The sequence below is a fragment of the Opisthocomus hoazin genome, chromosome 8 (genome assembly GCF_030867145.1).
Source record: "Opisthocomus hoazin isolate bOpiHoa1 chromosome 8, bOpiHoa1.hap1, whole genome shotgun sequence".
NCBI classification, from domain to species: Eukaryota; Metazoa; Chordata; class Aves; order Opisthocomiformes; family Opisthocomidae; genus Opisthocomus; species Opisthocomus hoazin.
The window spans coordinates 19,124,144-19,144,555 of NC_134421.1; the positions used below are offsets into that span (position 1 = coordinate 19,124,144).

Genomic DNA, 20,412 nt, shown 5'->3' on the forward strand with positions numbered 1-20,412 from the left:
TGCTTCGTATTCATTTAATCAAACCAGCAATGTACTTGTGCATTTCTGGCAAACAGGCATGGGCATTACAGACATCTGAGTCACACACTGAGGGACCAAAGCTTTTGTTCTTCTTATGTGTAAAAACAAATGTGGGTGTCATGAGAAAAAGAAACAAAAAGGACAAGAATTCAAGCTTTGTGAGATGGAGTGCTGCCCTTCCTAAGAGTTTGCTCAATGCTACAAAATTACAGAGTGAGTTTTCTGATTGTTTTGATTTATGCATTGTCAGGGAATTTTCCCTTACCACTGGGACATACTTGTGGAGGTGGAATTATCCCTTCATTAACTCCTGTAGTTGTCTCAAGCTAGTTTCCGGGGTCTCTTCCTCGTACCTCTTCAAGGTACTGACATGATCCCCATCATCATAGTACTTGAGCACTTTGCAATATTTGTCCCAGAAACATCCTTGTGAGGTATGGAAGCTCTACTGTCCCCATTTTTAGACAGGGAACTGAGGCATTGATGGGTCAAAAGTCACAAAGGACATGTTTAGCAAAACAGTCACTTGAAACAGGGTTCCAGCCCTTCCTTCTCCTTCATAAGTGCTCTGCCATTGAATCATCCTACTCCTCTGCACCTCGTTTGAATATTAGTACCAGTATATATTTTGCTTACATGAAGCCTTCCCTGAGAAGCATTGCTAGGAGTGTGTGTCACTCTCCATGAGTGCTGCCTCCACCCTCACAGACAAACCACTGTGGGTCTCACAGGCTGCTCGACTGCATGGAGAGCAGCACCTCCACCTCTCAGATGGGCTCCCGTCACAGCTGGACTCCAGCTCAGACCAGTAACACCAACCTATGCTTCCCTCCCTGCTGAAGAGATACAACTGCTTTCTTCCACCAGTCCCCTGAGGCAGGCTGTGGTCCCAGGGTCACTGACCTGTCCTTCTCTCTGGTTTTGTTCGTAAGTTCTGTCACTGGTTGACCGTGTTTCACATATTTTATAACTACCAGCATTCAGGCCATGCTTTCCCTTTCCTACAGGGACTTGCCCTCCCTCACAGCCAAAGAACAGGTAACTTGCTCTCACATGCTACAGACTTGCTTTGCCTCTATGAACAGCTGCTTTCACTTGGAGCAGAGGCCTCCTTTTTAAAAGAAAAAAATATATACATCTTGAAGTACAGTATCAAAACCTTAAAATAATCCGATGTAAATAAATAGAACACAAACATCTCAGTTCTCAGCTTGGAGAGGTTTCTTCGGAAGGGGTAACAATTTCCGGCCCCACTGTTTCACCCTGGGATGATGAGCCATCCGTACAGTCTGTCATATCTGGACCTGCTTCCTTCAACAGCATTTCCAGATGTGCCCTGGTAACGGGACTGTACTCTATTGGAAATTGGCAGCTGCTGGCTTTTTGAGGGTACCCCAGCCCTTTTACTATTCATAGATTCATAAGCAATTTATAATCCAAAGTCAGTCAGCACCAGGACTGCAGGGGTTTCATCAGCCTCCTGACCCCCTTCTTTCTGCTGCCTTGGGGAAGCGGAGACGAGGAGATGGCTGGGGAAACATGGGTTGGAGGAATGGCCATCTACCCCTGCCTGTAGCCTCGGGGATCTGCTGATGTGTACCCAATAGTCCGCGTGTCCATCATAACCTCCAGCCTCAATCAAGTGGCAGCTGTGAGGTGATGGGTTGTGTGTGTAAGTTTTAGCTTCTTAACATGAAGGAGTTTGTGTTCAGGTATAAATAAGGCACGCAGGAGATGTGCACACCTGTGTTGATATCCACCACCAATATTACGATAGTAACAGGTAGCAGTGCTAATGGTGACAATAATATAGTGTCTCCAAGCCCAGTTTTAATTGTGGGGTAAACGTCATTTCAGCTGGATGGACTTTGGGTCTCAGCAGAGGTTTTAGCACCCAAGTTGAGTCTCCTCATGCATGGGGAAAGCTCTGCCCTGGACTCAAGAAGTTCACAGACTTCATCTATTGCCCTGGTGCAGATCTCAAGGTTGGCAGCCAGCTTCTGGATTTTGGCCTTCAGCACGGCCTGGCTCACTTTTGTGACCTCCTTTGTGTATTCTGGCACGAGGAAGCTGTGCGAGCCGCAGAAGACCATGAAGCAGATGGAGTTGTACAGCGAGATGGAGGCCCTCTTCTCCGACTGGCGCAGTGTGGGGTCCCCCGGGCCCTGCCCCCGGCGGAGGAACTCCAGGCAGCCGAGGATTTCCCTCATCTGTTTCCGACAAGTCATTGCGATTTCCTGCACCTTCCTCACCTCCCGGGAATTGCAGAGCACGGAGGAGAGATCGGAGGTGATGCTGACGGCCCCCCCGGCAGTGGCCAGGCCCAGACCCACAGCCGACGCCAGGAGAGAGGCCCCCAGTGTTGCTGGGCTCAGGGACAGCCCCACGATGGCTGTGACAGCTCCCGCAGCGGTCAGGGTGCTCCCGCCAACGTTGGCAATCAGGGACCTCTTGCGGAGCTTGTTGAGTTTACGAGCCACCTTGTGAAGGTGAGCAATCTGGCCACACAGCCTCTGTCTCTGATCCAGCAGCACGATGTGGAAGTGGTGCGTGGGGTCTAGTGTTTGTGGAAGGGCAGCACCGTTTCTCTCCATGGCCTCTCTGCAGAAACAGAAAAGGCTGGGTTGGGATTTATGTTTAAAAAAAAACTTAAAACATATTCAGCCTGGACCACCATTTCAGGGATGATATCCAGCCAATTTTTTTTTTTGCTTCACCCAGCTACATGAAAGGTTTGCTGCCTGCACACACATACACGCACACACATGCACGTACACATATTTACATTTAATTACCATATTCCACTGTAACTTTCAGACAGAGGAACTTTTAAATGTTTTTTGTGTTCCTTGAGAAGACTAAAATGCCTTAAGGACTGGGATCAGACCTGCTGTTGTCATTACCTCTGTGAAGATGCAAAACGTCTCTTCCAACCCAGGGCACAGAAATTCCCTTGAGATTAAGTGAGTTAGTGCCCAGAGTGGTAATGCTGCCAGCAGTAATATGTTGTCCCCATAATGGGATTCAGAGGATCTGCAATATTCAAGGGCATCTTTCACAAGAAAGGCCAGGCTCTGAGGAGGGGAAAACCACCCATCCCAGGTTGCTATTTAGGGGTCATTTTGCACAAGGAGGACAGAGGGAAGATGCTGAGGGCAGTCAAGATCTGGCTTTTAGATCTAGGAGGTGAGAAGCTCATTGATGCCTCAGATGGGTATTGTGAACATCCTTCCTTCCTTTCAGCCTAAGCAACTCAAGATCCTGCAGCATTTTTTTCCTATTGTAACCTGGCATCAGGGTCTGGACAAAGATGGGAACCCTTGTTCTGTGGTGCTTAGTCCAACTTGTGTTGGTGGATCCCCAGTGACAGCGGCAGGGAGGCCTATGGACCTTGTTTAAAAGGTTCATGAAGGGCACATCAGAAAAGCAAGCCCACTTTTGGTGCACACTCACTTGGGGATGGGGGAACAGGGAAAATACAGGGGCCTGTGAATACAAAAGGCTTGAAAACTGCTGGCTATGGCAGCCCTCCCCCGGCAAGATAGCAGCAGAGTGTCTTCCGTTCTAAAAGGTGAATCTTCAGGGTTTTGTTACTAGGCGATCTCTTTGCTCTCTCCGTTCTTTGTCACAAGGGTAGAAAAAATGTTCCAATAAGCATTTGTGGGTTGCTCTAGGGCTGCAAAGTTATTTACAAAGGAAGCCAGCGTTCTTAACCCCACTTTACATATAGGGTAACTGAGGCAAGGGAGGCAACAGGACTGATGTAGCATTGCCAGTTGTCTGGTGGGAGCAGAGCTGCTGTGCTACACAACACTGCACCGTACACAAGGCTGTGCTGCCTCTGCACCTAGCAAGGTCTAGTCAGAGAGCTAAGAAGCTGTTTGCAGTCCAGAATGCCCTCATAGCCAAAAGAAGTCTCTGTAGCAGAAAGACCCTGTCCCAGAGCCAACTAAGAAAAGCTATTCTTTGCCGCAGCCACCTTTTCTCTTCTAAGTCTTCTATACTGCATGAGCTGGAGGTGCCTAGTCCCTCACACAGGCACACTATATAGTTAGGAACCTCAGTGCTTTCATTCTGCAGAATTCCTGCATTTCAGAAGGAGGAAACCTCCTACCATAAAGAGTCTTTCCATCCTGAAGTGTGTAAGCAAATAATTCTCACTGCAATTTTTTCCCCTTCTACTTGTCCTAATCCGTCTCGCACAGAATCCTTTAGGACCTCCCATTATGCCCTTCAAAACAACGACCCCAGCCTCTCTTGATATTGTCGGACCATGTGAGCCACTTAGTACATGGTGGTTTTCTTAATTAGAAACAGCGTGCTCTTTTTTTTTACACTATAGTCAGAGATGGAGATGAAGCTGAAGGCACAAGGACTAACACTAAGCTACATAGATACTGGCATTGAAATAAAAAATGAGCATATCATCAATAATTCAACAACAGATCAATATGCTGATCATTAAATATATCGATTCCTGTAGCCTCTTAACAATTTGGTCTGCAGATTTTCTTGCTGCAAACAGTCTCAGGTAATAACAGCAGCCATCTCACTGCAGTTAGTAGAACAGTCATTCAATATATAGCATAAGCCATACAGTGATGCGTGTCTTCTGAATACACTGATTTATGCCAGCATAAATGAAAACAAAACCAACTCCTGCTCTTAGAGAAAAAGCTCCCCAACAGTAAAGGTATACATTAGTCCAAAACCTGCAAAAGCTTTCCTAGTACAGTACTCGGAGAAACTCCAAAAATATTGGTTCAAACTTACCTTCAGTTTCCAGCTGACCTGCCCAAAGACAAATTTTGATCTGTTTCTGGAGGAGACCAATTTATACCTCCTGTGGACCAATCGCTGCAATGGGAATGCTTTGCCTCATACTGGGAGTCTGCTGTTTCCTGCTCTCCCTTGTGCAGAAGGATGTGACACACTGGAAAGTGACCTGTGGGACAGCGAGCACACATCATGTTCAGGAAACGATCCCTGCGAATGAACATTGTGTGTTCGCTTTTCCTGAAGTGTAGGGGGAAAAAAATTTTTGAAAATCTCAGTCTATTCCTGGCGCTGAGCTAGTGCAGTCATTCCCCCCAGGGAGCAGTTGCCTTTCCTTTCCCTGAAATAGCAACTGACTTTACTCTGTCCTGGAGCCGCCAGTTGCTTAATGAAGTTTCCCTCCACCACATATGTAGAGCCAGTGGAGCATCAGCCAGCCAGCTACTTAATTCAAGGCCAGTGTGCTTTTAAAATCCCCAGCTCTTTGAGACAATCGTGTGTGTGACTGGCTGGAGCACAGCATTGCTGTGTGAGAGCTGGAGTGGTGTTCCACTCCGTAAAAGGGAAGCAGCTCCACAGCAAGACAATTGCACTGAATTCCCATCCCTTATCCTGCTGAGTAGATAAAAACAAGCAGCATTCGCAACAGGAGTGATCTCCCTGTGTTTTTGCTCTGTTTCTTAACCACAGGCACCATTATGGTCGAGAAACAACCATGTTGTTTTCCCAAGGTGCCTGCCCAGCAATCAATGATCAGAAAGAAAAGGTCATTGGGATCTTCTCCTTTGCTGCCTGCTGTTGCTGGCAGTTGTGCCCACATACAGACGTGGCCAGAAGGAGGAAGTGGTGAAGGTGTTAGGGAGGAACAGGCTAAGTGACACTCCTGGCACTGCCTTTAACACTGAGGCAGGGCCCGTTTTAATCAAAGACAGATTCTTTGGATGCGTTCAGGAAAAAGGGATTTTTTGGTGACACCAAGTGGTGCAGCCCATCTTACACCAAAGTGGCATGTGTGCTTAATGACGCAGGGCCTGTGGTGCGAGGGACATCTGTTTTGAGCAGCTGTGCTTGAAGATGGGGCATCTACTTGTTTGGTGGATTCTTACTCTTCAGGGCTGTTTGTTGATGGGGAACCACAGACTGTGCCCTAGTGTTCCCCTGGTCTGGCTAGTCTGAAAGCTAACTAGCTGTCATTGAGTGGTGAGGCTTTATCGTTGAATGTGTGAGATGCGTAGCTGCACACTGCTGGAGCTGACCTTAGGAAGGAACAAGGACTGAAAGGCAGCAGGCAGGGAGAGGAGAAGGCTGGGATTATTTATTTAAATGGCAGTTTGGTTTTAAAACATCTTAAAATGACTGTGAAACAGTGTGTCAAGTGTTTTGTCAGGGGTGGATCTGCATGAGATGGGACATGACTGAATAAAGAGCACTGAAGAGATACTTCAACCTGTCACAGACCTGAAAAGAGAACACATTGTTCTGAAGATGCTCAAATAAGCAATCATGGTCTGTTACACTTTGTGTATATTGCATGTTAACAGGAAGGTGAGTTTTGACGCTGAAGGAAACTGCTTTAGCCCTTCCCTTTGTTTTAGCAAACGTATGCCTGAACTTGAGCCCATCTGCCTTGGTGAAGGTTTGCAGTTGATAAGAGTTCTTTTGTGCATTCCGAAATAGAATAGACTTTTTTTATGTAACTGCATCTGCATTAAGACTAGTGCCAACAGAGATGTTCTTGTTAGGACAGTGAGTTTTGGTAAAAATGAAATAATGAAGGAAAGAAAAGAAAAAAAAGGTCTAGAATGAGCCTGAGAAGATTCCACAGTTTTGGTTGCTCTTCTTCCTTTCCCAGTGCTCTTCTTTCAACATACTCAGCTGCAAAATATTGTCAGAAACCCCTGCGATGCTCAGTGTGTGGGCGAGGACATGATTAGAGTGCAGAAGAGACAATTCACTTTTTTTACAGTATTCTTTCACAGAGTTTCCTGTGCACCCAAAGTCCCGCACTTCACATAAGACGAGATGTTAGTCTCAGCCTACGATGGTTTCTCAAAAGGATCGTCCCTGGACTCCTTTGCCGTCTAAACAGAATGTTTCCCCGTAATCCACCCCAATAATGAGGTGCATACCCAGAAAGTAAGGACTTCCTATGAGGAGCCACAGGTGTCAACTTGATTTTAAAAAAGAAATCTGTATTAGAACAAGAAACATTGTTTTGTAGGGAGTTGCCCTATAGCAGTATGCTGTGATCTGTTTTTGTCCCTGCTGACACTCTCACACAAGCATCCCTTTGGCAAGAAAGCTGGTCTTCTCTCCCACTGATAATTACAGAGACCCCCTCCAGCAAAGGTGAGCAGGTGGGAATGGGAGCAGGATGGGAGAGTCTCCGAGGGCCTCCCAGGGACTGAAAGGCTTGCAATGCCATTAATACAACTGGCCAGATGTGAGCACATCTGCCAAGTCACTGAGTAGGTCTGAGAGGCCTGCTTGGAGTGAATCTTATCTACCAGGGATCTCAAGACCTGTGGTGTAGGTCTGACCTTCACTGGGCAGTCTTGCAAACTAGCGGAGGCCTCACCACCCTGCCTGCTGTACTTTTTCACCCAGCCGCTCTGCTGCTGCACTCTTCATTCTTGGCTTGTGAAGTGCTTGGACTTGTGGGTGGAAGGGGCACAGCAGGTGTTTCACAACTACCCTGGCCAAAAATGGTCCCTCTGCTCCACCCTTTCCCATTTAGCCACATCCTCTTGAAATGGGCAGAAGCCAGACCCATGCAAAATCTGCCCTGAAGGCATTTTATGGGAGCAGATGACCAGCAAGGGGAAGGAAGGATGTTTTATTGCCTCAGCTCTCTTCCTTCCAGTGGATTTTGGCAGAAAGGACTGGTCTTTCTGCTCTTGTTCTCTCCAGCGGAAGGGATATATGGCAGAAGTGCTTATTCTGAAGCTGTTTGGAGCTACTGCAATGTAACATTTGAATGTAAATGTATAACATTTGAAGATGGAATTTCAAACATACACTTCCTTTATTAGCATTGTTTTGATCAAATAATTGAGTAAATTTGAGTAAGTTTACATTCAAATATCATCTTTTTAACAGGGGATTTCTGTCACACTTGGTACTTTCAACCTTAACTGCTGGATTCTGGGGCTGAAAGTTGTCTTTGTTTTTAATTTTCTTTTTCCTGTGGTCAGTTGAATCAGTGACAAATTTTAGCTCTTCACAGCAGGACATTCATTCAGATTCAGTAGGAACTTGAATAGGACAAAACTAAAACAAATAAAGCAAATTAGATCAAAAAAAGGCTACATCAGCTTTTAGTAACCTTACCAGTAAATCCAAATTAATTTTTTGAAGGCATTCTGTAATGAGACAGGCTGCTCTGGACTCTGGTCACCGATGTGTGTGTGGCTTCAGTGGATTTGGAGAAAGCTACAAAGAGCAGGGCAGGATGAGGGGAACAGGACAGCCTGTGGGATGGAAACACCTCTTGTTAGTTCCAATTAAGTAGGATATTGGCCAAGTGCATTGACAGTGCCTGTTCCTGCTTTGTGGACAAGTATTCATGTAACAAAAACACCATCCTAAATTGCCTTGTCAAAACACTGCCAGCAGTGTCTGCAGAGATCAAGTATTTGGACACGGAGAGTGAATTTCTGTAATGGACTTAAACAGACCAGCTTATACTGCCATTTACCACCTGTAATTATATGTTTCACTGCAGGCTGTATGGCATAAGGCGCTCTCTGATGCACAAAAAAAAAACTCCCCACTTAGCCCATATGCCTCCAGCTTTGCCTGTGGCACAGCTGATGTGACTGAGTGTGGCCATATGCAGATTCTACTGAGACCAGTGCTGCCGGAGGACTTTTTTCTATTCAGTGTCTCAGCAGTGGCAGCAGCAGTGCCATAATGAGCAAGTCTGGCTACCCATACCCTTAAGCACTGAAGAGAATATAGAATTGTTACCATATTTCCAGAACTGCAAATAGCTTGGTGAAAAGTAGAAATTAGTCTGGTTTCTTGTGGCTCTGTTCCTGTGGACTTCTTGATGGCTGAGTTCACATTGCAAAATTTCTCTCAAAGGAAACAAGAGGCTGGATTCTTTTCACTTACAAAGCTACTTATTTTCATGAAACTTCCAAGAAGTCGGTGGCTTTGAAACCTTGACTGCTTTGTCAAATCCTGTTTGAGATAGCCCAGGAAGCTCAAAAGCTACTGGTTGACAAAACTGCCAACAACCCCTCTCTGTAACCCTCGTTTCTGTAGGGAGCCAGGCTAGAATAAATCCCTGTGTTCTGCAACTGAAACACAAGGCACTGATGTCCATGGTTTCTTATTCCCCTTTGCCGGTGTGAATCTTGCAGTGTTTAGCCAATCTTTGGTTTCATATACCGCTCTGTGGTCTTCCCCCTGCCAGGGTGATGTCCGTGTCCTCCAGCGCAGAAGGAGGAGCTGTTGGTGCAGGAGCCTTCAGTGGCATTTCTGCACCGTGTGCTGGGCAGTGCCCCCAGGACCACAGCTTGAACAGGAAGGAAAAGCATCTCAGCTGGGAAGCGTGGTGCCAGCAACATGTCTTTACCAAGAAAACTGATGGGCTGGAAAGGCACAGGTGTAAAACCCCAAAGCTACTCATAGGAGCCTTGGGATGACAGGTTACTGGGTAGATGTAGCACTTATTAGCTAGCAAATGAGAATGTCTATGTTTCAATCAGGCAGCACAGGACAGAGCTTTTACCTGGCTCCGGTATTTGCCCCATGCCAGTAGCAGATTGCTGTCTGGGTTAATGGTCTCTGTTAGAGACACTCTCCCTTGCTCCTCAGTTCTTGCTCTCAATTGCTCTGATCTGGCTGTTGGTGAAGTAATAAGTCTCAGCTTGGAGGGTACCTAGAAAAACTCTAAACTCAGAGGCTTGAGGGCACCAAGCAACAATTCACTAGTCGGTCATGGTGTAGGGAAGAGCTAGGAAAACGTACCTTTGTCAGGAAAATTGGATTTGGTATAATCCTATATTTGCACAATGAAAAGTTCCTGATCCTGTCTCTGTACTTGTCACTGGCCAAGGCCAGAAAGCTGCAGTAGCTGGGTTCACCTCACATCCCTGTGTGCTTCCCTACCAGCTACCTGGACAGTGGCTAGGCAATGCAATTTCAAATGTACTGAAAAAGCATCTGCTCTGATATTGAATCAAGGATGTAAAAAAATAAAAACTCGTGAGTTGATATGGGATCTCAGTGCATTGACATCGTCTAACTTAGATTTAGTAAAGAAAACATAACTTTTAAAACTATTTTTACGAACTCTATTATTTTTTAAATATATGAAATAAAAATAGCATGTTTTTAGAATTTGTGCTTTTATTTAATCTTAATTCTTCTCTTGCTTCTTCAAATTAACTGTTCTCTTGTACATCATTTACAGCTAGTTGAGTTATTTAATATTCATAACAACACGTGGGCATTTCATTGAAAAACAACTTGGATAAGAGAACTTGTACTCAAATTTAGGTGTTGGAGAATGTGTGATTTGGATAGATTGAGGCTGCATTTCTGGTCTGCATGTTAATTCCATACCAGTTTTACCAATGATGCTGACTTTGTGCTGGGAATATTGAGCTCAAAAATCTCAAATTTCATAGAAGGGGCTTTGACTTGTCCTGGAGTGGTCACACTCATATGTCGCTGTTGCATTCGTTCGTCATCAAATAAGAGAGTTTATCCACAGTCCTTATAGAAACTGGTACTACATTTGAAGAAGATGAACCAAAAGTCGAGAGCTTTGGACTGTGATGGAAGACCAGATCCTGGACTTCTCCAAATTTTTCAGGTCTCCTCTCAGTTTTTTAAAATACTTGCAAGACTCGTTTTTTTGGGGGGGTTGGTTTAGTTTGTTTTAAATTATTTTTAATTTCATATTGTTAAGCTTTTACTAACAGGATTAAGGTTCAGCAGAAAGCATTACATATAAAAAACGCACTGTGATGAAAACAAAGCAGTGATTACATTGATTAACCCTCCCACCTGGCACCGTAGAAACATGACAGACACATAAGGGCCTAAAGAAGTCCAGGAGAAGGTAAAAACTGTTACCTTGAACTTCAGACAGGGATGGATCTCACCTAATTTCAGCACTCTTCAGAGGTTCACATGCAATCAGTTTATTCACTTTCTGAAGCTCCCTCTAGAGCCAGCAGAAGAAACAGCCGTCCCCAAAGGCTGGTTCAGTCCACCTCTTTCAGGCACCTGCTCTATAAGAAGTGACTTATTATAGGCAGCAATTATTTATCCCTCTCCCACCCTGTTTGATGTCCCCCAGGTTTGTTAGGTTTATGCTCCAATTTCAAATGTCCTGTCCAACAGAGGCTGCTCTGGGACAGAGATGGTCCCCATAAACCAGCGCTTGGTGTCCTGCAGAGCTAGTAGGAGATGCTACTGTGGAAGAGCGCGGCTGGCAGTGGTACATCCCTGCCTGTCCTCTTCAATAGTAGGCCCCTCTTGCCCATGGATTTATCTGGTACCTTTTGGCCCTGCTGATGCCAGCTGCCTCCACTGCCTCCTGGGACAGAAAAGTCTGGAAGTTCCCAGTTACTTGTGGTATAAAGAAGTGTTTTCTTTTGCCTGTTTTCAGCTAATGTATTCCTTTCATAGAGTGCCCCTTATGTTAGCTGTGTGGGATCAGGGAAAGAAAAGCCCACGGGTTTGGTGATCCTACACTGCACAGCACGTGGCACATGGTCCCTCCTCATGCGCGTGAGTGACAAGTTTGTCACTCACATTCTCAGGGCTAGCAGAGGATGTGTACAAGCCAGACATGTACAGAAGAACACAAGGCGTTGCAGAGCTGTGCTTGGGAATGCAAAGAAAGCATGTGATGGATAACATCACTGCATCACAGTCCTAATGGTTTCTTCTAGGTCCAGGGAGACAAAGATTCAGTTTTAAATGGCTGAAACTATAAAAAATATCAATTCAGATCATTATTATTTTTGTCAAGCCAAGACTTTTATTTTCAGGTCGGGTCTTCCATTCTCAAAATATTACAGCTGCAAGGTGATTCCTCTTGGTAACTCACTAGTGCTGGGAAAAATAATCAGAAACATTTTGTCCTATTGCCAATGTGCTTAGAGGGAGGGAGAAAAACAAATGCTTCCTCACTAATGGCCAGATATACCATTTTGTACCTTTGTTAGCATTAATATTAAGGCATAACCTGGTGCGAGGGCCTCAGAAATTGCTTATTACACATTCCCTAGACCTGACCAGGAAGAACAGCTGTCAGTAATATAAACCTCTTTGATGGGAAATTTATGAAGAGAGGGTGGTAGTCTCATGAAGGAGCTGAGGGCATCTTTCAAGCACGGCACCAAATCTGCTAATGGGAGATCTGGCAAGAGCAAGCCACCACTCCCACGAGGCCTGGGAGCCTGCGCTTCCAGAAGAGGGGAAATTGGCCAGCTGCAGAGCCAGAACATGATGGGGACAGGTGCTTGGCATTTCTTACAGGCTCCTGGTTCAGATGTGTGCTGTGCCTGAGTGCTGGTGCTGATTGCCTGGTGTCCCTGAAGCAATTTCACAAGAGTACAGCAGATGCCCTTGGCCTGGGTGGATTTGGCCTGCTTCCTGCACCCTCCTGAACAAATGATCAGGACGTGGGAGGGAGGAAAGGAAACCTGGGAGAGAATGTGCTTCCCTGCATCTGCAGATACGCCCTGCACGATTAGCAGAAGCCATAAGGGCAGAGCAGGGCTGAGTGACCCCATGTTTGCAAACACATGTGGTTTTAAAAAATGCTTTCTAAAAATGGCATAATTCTGGGAGGTACAAGGGCTTGGAGGGGTAGTAAAGCTCTCTGGTAGTGTCTGATCAAATACAGCCCTTGAAAAGACCAAGTCGTGCCTCTGTTTTACCAGTACACTAATACAAAAAAACCTTAGCCCACCCCAAAACCAAACAAAGCAAGCAAACAAACAAAAATGAATAAGAAACATTTCCTTAGCTAGTCAGATTTTGTCTAACCCACTCCAGACACAAACAGTGAAGGGAGACCCGGCTTTTAGGTCTAGCTGAGCTGGGCCTAGCACAAGACTTTTAGAGGACAGTAAAGCTGTTTGTATCTCCCCAGGCTGGATGGTGCCAAGATAAACCTGTTGTCACTGGGGGCAACCCAGAACAGATTCTACCTTACACTTTGCTTCTCACTGCCAGAAGATGTTCTGCTGGCAGCTGAAGATTGATGGGGTGTGATGAGGTCATTCTCCTCTGAAATACCCAAAGAAGTATTTTCAAGGAAGATTCTGTAAAAAAACATTTTAACAACAGCATTTCCTTTGAGCTCCGTGACATGTGGAGCTCTGGGGAAAGGGAAACTGTAAGCTGCACCAGGGAACAATTACATTACTGAGTACCACTCTTCTGACTCATGCTTGCATCAGGATCATGGCCCATACAAGTACTATGCAGAAAAGATGCTTGCATGGAAGGCAGTCTCCTCTGTATTTCTTCACAGGCTACACGTGGCTACACGTGAAATTTAACTGTTAAGATAGCTTTTCCCAGATTATTTTGTAGCCTGTCTCCTCACCATATGAGCTCTCCCATTCACTCTCCCTATCCTATTCCTGATTAGAGGACACATCCATGTGCCTCAGGAGGACTGCTCCAAAGGACAACACTGGAGTAAGCTGCCAGACGGAAGTACGCCATTCTCATGTGCATACAGGGTCTCGTGGCTTATGCTTGCTCCACACCATCTATACAGAACCCTCTTCTACAACAAATCTTCCTTGCAGTATCCCCAAAAGACCCCTTTTAGCACTCATCCCGTCCCCTCTTTGTGCACACATGCTAGATCCAGCATCCAGCTTTCCAGTCTAACTCCCTGTGTTGAGACACAGGTGGGGAAGAACTAGGGCTGGAGGGCCAGAGGAGTTTCCCATTATTCTGGAGAAGGACATGAAGATGACAAACTCCACAGGGTACATGGGTGGCTCCTAGGATAAGCCAGAGAGGGATGCATTGTCATGGTCAACTTCAGTACTTGTGTAATAGTGAAAGGAAGGAGAAAAGCTCTGGAGCTTTCAAAGATGAAAGCCAGAATGTCTACCCTTGCCTGCTGCTGAAAAGTTCCTAGTATGGTGTTTGGGACCAGGGAGGGACACGGGTGGCGGTTTCACAACCTGCCTGAGAATAACATTTCAGCAGGAGTTGGGAACACTGCTGTACTACAGAGCACTTGCACAGGCGGGATGGACCTCATCTGGATCAGAAGAGAAATGGTCTTCTGGCTGTGAGCCTGCAGGAGATTGTCAGTGAGCTTTTTAACTGAGGAGTGGAGGAATGCCAGCCAGTGGTGACATTTTGCAGGACGATGTTCCCAGGGACAAGACAGAGGAAATTCTGTAGCCTCTAGGGAAGGATACATCAGCAGAGAACATAAAACAAAAAGGTTAGCATTCAGAGAGAAGGCCAGGGAAGCAAATTGGTGCTGTGACTGTGTCAACATCAGGGCTTGAAGCCTGGGAAAAAAGACAGGAGCACTGGCAAGTTTTGCTGATATGGCAGGCGCTTTGGAAACCTTGAGCATGTTAAAAAGAAGCTCAAAAGAACATCTGGGAGGATTAAATCCTTGCAGGTGGGTGAAGATGGCTGAAGTGATTGTGCTGGGGACACAGCGGTAGGGATCCACAAAGGCCCAAAAAAGGGAAAGATGCTGGTGCTGATAACAGGAGGGAGGACTGAGAGTAAGAAAGCATCATTCAAAAAGCTGCAGGTGTGTCTGAGTAAAGAACACAGAAAAGACCATGAACTCTAGCAGATTAAGCATAAAAATATAACTAAGATGTCCTAAAAGGGATTAGAAGATCAGCTAGTTAGAAATCAAAACTAGTAGTAAATCCTCCATCTGTCACAGCAGCAGCAAAAATCCTGCCTGAGAGCCTGCCAGACGAAAGTACCTACCGGCTGTGCCAAACACACTGGTGGAGCTGTAACGAGGATCAGAACAGCCTCCTGAATAAATACAGCCCTTTCAAAAATGTCAGCATAGTTTCAGCATGCAAAGGGAGTTACAAACTGCCTTACAAACACCTTGGAGTTTTTTTGCCAAGGTCAGCTAGTATGTGGGGAAGGGTGCTCTTGTTGATGTGATCTGCCTGGATTTCCAAAGGCTTTTGACAAAGTTTCTCTGAAAAGACATTAAAGAAAAGTCAACAGCAGCAGAATAAAAGCGAAAATCTAGCATGGATAGTTATTCGACAGAGGGTTGAAAAAAGCATAGGACTAAATAGAGGAAGCTCAACAGGGAGTTCTGCAGGGGTCTGCACTAGGATCTGTGCTCTTTAACAAGTTCTTAAATTATGTTGAAAAAGGGGTGAACAGGGAGATGATGGGGTTTGCTGACAACATGACTGGCCAAAGCACTGGTGCAGTTGTTCAGAGAAGCTTTTGTTTCAGTGAATATCAACACAAATGCAATGTGAGGTTGATGTCCACTAAGTATCATCTTAATCCATGTTTGCTTTTACAGCTCAGGGTGGGGGGGAAGGAATAATTTAAAAAAGATCATTTGGAACCTTGTCCCTTATATTATGTAATTCAAACTGGAGTCTTCTAATTGTTATCAGTGGTCCTAGGCTTCATTCAAGCTGAGAAGCTTTGCAATAGATTAACATGCGAGGCAGCAGAGCTGTGGTGTGGAGGGCAGTTGCTGGTCTGCCATTTGCTGCTGCTAAGAGCAAGGACACTTTTGCCTGGAGCATCCCTACCTCCACACACCCCAGACCTCCATGGACTGGTGCTGTGCACGCTGGTAGTACCATCTGATAGCTGTGATCTTAGGGAAGGTTTCCTTCTGTACCTCCCAAACATTGCTTATACAGGTACCACTGCTTGCATCCATACTGAACTTGGTATCTGGCAGGAGGTGTTTGGCTGTTGGGACAGCCTTTATGTCCATCTTGAATCAAGACTTTGAATTTGACAAACCTGCTTTGGAGACTGGTTGTGGACTTTGCCTTTAAGGACAAATTGCATTCTTAGTACCTCGATCAGATTTTAATCCAAATCCATGAGACTAACATCTCTTGGAGTATCCTAGGGCTCCCCTCAAGGCTGGGTATTATTTTACATTTGCAGCTCATCAGAGACTGAGTGACTGTACAGATCAGATGACAACATTTTGCACTGAACTAGTATAGCTCTAGAAAAATGTTTTCACACTTCAAGCAGCTCTGCAGACTCGGAGGACTGGAACTGGGCAGAGAAGGTGGATATGGTGTCTTATTGTCAGCCCTTGCTTGAACACAGTGCAGTCAGGGAGCTGGGCCAGGTCTCAGAAAGCAAATATGGTGCTCTATTTAGTGCCTCTTCAGAGAGGTGTCTGAAGATGAGCACCGTCCTCCTTTTAACTTCAGTACAGACCAAGCACTGCACCTGAAAAACTTTTTCTGCTTTAGCCATTCCATAGTCAGATCTTCCCACGGTGGGTTGTCATGAAGAAGCCTAGCAAAAAGCAATCCCTTTCCCTAAAACCTCCTTCTTAGTAGAAGCCTTTTCCTCCTTAGCACAGTAGACTGTAAGGAGGCATTGGTAATCAGGCTGCCCACTTCTCAACAGCTTTTATATTTCAGGAAGCATATGGTGGCTGACGCATTTCCTGATGTATACTCAAAAATCACATCAGTTTGGATCCAGAACCTCTGATTACTAACATGAAGCTACAGACAACTGTCACTGTCTTGCTCTTCTGCAGCAATCTTGGTGGGAGGTGCCTGTTATCTCTTCATGTGCAGGGAAACAGAGGTACAGGAGGAAGCTGGTGGTTTGCTCATTGCCTCATGGGCAGAACCAAATGGTGAATGTAGGTGGCCTCAGTTTCAGATGAGTGTTTGCTCCCTGAGGCTACCCTGTGACCTAGCACAGCTTTTGTAATACTGATTAGGCCATGATTTTAAATTCACTTCTTCTGGGCCTCTTCAAAACTGGAGGGTGAGACTTTCCAATTTTTAAGTGTATATCATACTTCTGTTTCTAGACAGCTTCATGTGAGGAACAATAATTCGGCCTTCAAGGCCACAGCATTCTTCTCTTTATATTCCTTGGAAAAGAAAAGGCATCAGTAGTCCAACAGGAATCTTTCCCTTGGAAGGTGCCTGGTACAAAATTTCTTTTTTTTCTGAACATGGAAGTGATGGGACAGTTGTCATAGGAATTCTCATTTGAATACATGCCAGCAATAAGGAAAGAATATTGCTTTATGCAGGTAATTTTTAAAAACCTCTTAGAAGCTGTTCATCAGTTCAAAACTACCAGAGGAGTCTAGTGGAAAAGGAACAAGAGACGTGGATGTATTCAGTGTCCCAAAACTAACACTTTACATAACACACCTTACATATGCTCAAAAAGAAGGAGGCAAAACAACCGGCCAGAAGTATCCCTCCTCCTCCAGCTCTTCTCTGAAGACGTCTGCTTGCCCAGCTCCACGCAGCTCTGCTGTTTTCACAGGTGCAGTGATGCCAGCAGCTATTTTTGCACTTAGTTCAGGGCAGCGCTTCAGCTGCTGGACATCTATGCCAAATGGCTCCTTTCCTTTGCAGACTCTGCATCCCAGCGTCCTCTAGGAAAAGTGCAGGGAACGTCATCTTCAATCTCTGCCCTCCAGCAACACAGAGAGAGGGGCCAGTCTCTTCTCCATCAAGGATGTTTGTCCACCTGTGCTGAGCCACTGTGAGCTTATCTTTGTGGGGTGGCAGCTCATCTACCTGGCTTCTCTGCAGAAAGCGGACGGGTTGCAGGCTGTATTTGGGCACTGTGAGTCACTGATGATGGAAGAAGGGAGGTGAGAAGAGTCAAAGCTATCGGTCAGTAAAGGAGGAACAAAGCCAGTAATGTAGGATATTTCCATGGAGGCTGCAGAGGCGCCTAAATGCAGTGAGTGCTCTTCTGCCACCAGGTCTTTTCCCAAACTGTGGGTCACAGCACTCGAGAGATGAAACAGGTCCAAAAGGCAGCCTTTAAGTGTCTAGATTAATCAAAGAACAGCTAATGTGCTTAGCTGCAGATAGCAAGCAAAGGCAGTTATCCTCTCCTTGGCCAGGATGGTCACCAATGGGGAGCAGGTGAGCCCCAAGGGCTACACGCCAGCCAGAAGTTTGAGACCAGCTGCCTCAGAGGAAATGAAACTGGCTTGAGGTACCCCTGTGATGTGAGTGTCGTGGTTCAGAGTGGGACAGGAAGGGATGGGAGTTCCCACCAGCAGATAGTAGGGAGACTCATACATTGTCACCCAGACCAAAAGTGTGGATCAACATTTTCTCCAGACAGCAGCTAAAAGGTGGAACAAATGGCTCTTTCTACTGGCTCCTTTTGGGTTTTTGTGACTGTGACTGGAGGGGACAGAAATGCTGTCATCTAGAAGGACAGTTTGGCAACTGAAGCTGGCTGCTGCTAATCCAAAACCTCTTGAGATGTTTCCCTGTGAGGGTCAATGAAATGAAGGTGGAAGAGTGGTTCAGATCCAACTGACCGCCATGGGCCCTATACAATGTCAGCCAAGCCATTCCCACTTTTTGATGTGTTTGATGACAAAAGAGTAGGGAATCACTAAATTGAGGTGCAGAACTGTTGTCCTCAGCCGTCTTGAACCTAAAGCTGGTGACTACATCCAATGTCAATGATAAATGCAAGTGGCAATAGAGTTTTGTTATAACTGAAATCTATTTCTCTGTCTACTAGGACTGTCATCAAACATTTGCATGCAACTTGGCCCAAATTGCTCTTTATTATCTGGAGCTAGAGGGATGCTGAAGCAGTAGCTTTCAGAACCTTTTATTGTCCCTGCTACACCAAGAAGGGGTCCTGTCAGGGCACCACCAGTCCTGTATGTCCCTGCCCTGCATCTCCTGGGGTTCCCATCTCCCTGCCCAAGTCCCAGGACCCCATTTCAGCCCCACAGGGCTGTCAGCCTCTGCCCCAGAGATGCCCCAGCAGGGTTGGTCTCCAGCTCCCCACAGCCCTGCTCTGCTCAGCCACAACCCCACTGCACCAAGGAGGGACCCGATACCCAGGGCTGGAGCTGCGTGTGGCCCTGGAGCCCCTCACTGGGCCTGATCCTGACTCTACCTGCAGACTGACATCCTGGCCTGGCCTGTGTGGGTACAGGAGGGAGATGACGTTTGTGACAAATTGAATGTTAAAATGAGCAAACAAATTCACTGTATTTTGAACAGGTTTCAGCTTTTCCCCTGTGAAATTAGATGAATCATGTCAGAACCACTTTTCTCCTGACAGTAAATGGTGAGTTAACAGGTATAAGCTGGGCCTCAGCAGGAGGAGGGTGGAAAACCTGAACCAGACAAAAATCGGAGGATCCAAGTGACTGCATTTTTAAGAAATGTGGGTAAGTGACTCTTAGTTCTCCTGTCTCCAAAATGTCAAAAAGTCATAAGGAAGGGGAGCAAAAAGAGCAAACAATTCAAGACGAGTTATCCTCAGTATGTGTACAAACAGCTGAACACTGAAACTCTGTACAGTGCTCTTCCTAGGACTTGTGATGTCATCTATGGTGGCCACTATGCTTTGTCACCTAGTGCTAAATTAAGTATCACAAAAGGGACATGCAGTAAGTGAAAAATTACCCTAATCTTGCAAAAATTGCTTGGTGTCTTGCAGGCATTAAGCATGGTTTGGATTACTACATATTTTTTCAAGTTAGGAGGCATATGTTACTGGTTATAATAATCTATGCTTTTCATGCTGGCTCGGAAGCACTCTAAAGAAGCTTTTCAGATCCAGCCCTGCAGTCTTAGCTGGCTCACATTTGTAGCAGTGGCAAAAAACATTCTGTAGGATTTGCTGGCAGATCTTTCTTACTCTATGAGATATCTCTTCCGTACTGACAGAGCATGTAGAGACCGAGAGCATGGAATACTGTTGAGGTCCTGTTTTCTTGATGGTCACCTCTTCTAAGGTGAGGCAGTGAAGCTTGCTGTAATTGTGATGGCAAATGCATAAGGAGGAGGGAGAATGTCTCCCAGCAAGTGTCTTCCCTATCTGCTCCTTTTTTGTCTCTGCATTGCAGGGAAATGTGTACTACTTCAATGTGTCCTAATTAAGTTTGATTGTGACTAATGACCTCTGGTACATAACTTCAGGTTTTTCATGCTGCTGATCACAAAAGGAATAGCAGTATTTGGGAGAGGAGGGTGAACCACCTCCTTGTGTATTCACTACTGAATGAGGTTGACACTGTATTCAGCTCTCCTTGTATGCCTTGATTTTTCTCTGGTACTTCTGTATCCTCTTCCTAATACACACAGTTTGACTGTTTGTGAGATGGTCGTGAGAATATATTGTCTTCTTAACAATAAGGGAAGAGAACAATGAAGTAAACACATAAGCAGAAAATCAAATAAGTAGAAGCACTTAAAATAGTTATAAAAAATAGCTTCAAGTTGCAAAATGACGATTTAACATTTGATGGAGATTGATAGCCTCAAGAACGGAGTAATACAAGGACTACAACAATGCGCTGCAGTGTTGCTCTGGCATATACTGAGAGGCTTTTCCTCTGGAGATGGTCATCAGTGTTGTAGTTATCACTGCTATACAGGATTTAGA

At 45.5% G+C, this 20,412-nt stretch overlaps 1 protein-coding gene across 1 annotated transcript; it reads right to left on the bottom strand.

Annotated features, from left to right (window-relative positions):
- Positions 1-4,820, bottom strand: APOLD1 (apolipoprotein L domain containing 1). The gene is made up of 2 exons (XM_075429197.1): positions 4,795-4,820; positions 1-2,622 (listed from the first exon to the last, which is right to left on the bottom strand). Exon 2 carries the CDS (start codon positions 2,613-2,615, stop codon positions 1,875-1,877), a length of 741 nt encoding a protein of 246 aa, XP_075285312.1. The 5' UTR covers positions 2,616-2,622; positions 4,795-4,820; the 3' UTR covers positions 1-1,874.
- Between the last annotated feature and the right edge of the window lie 15,592 nt (positions 4,821-20,412).

Excerpts from the sequence above, each read along its gene's own strand:
- APOLD1 (XM_075429197.1), bottom strand. The coding sequence starts at position 2,615 with ATGGAGAGAAACGGTGCTGCCCTTCCACAAACACTAGACCCCACGCAC.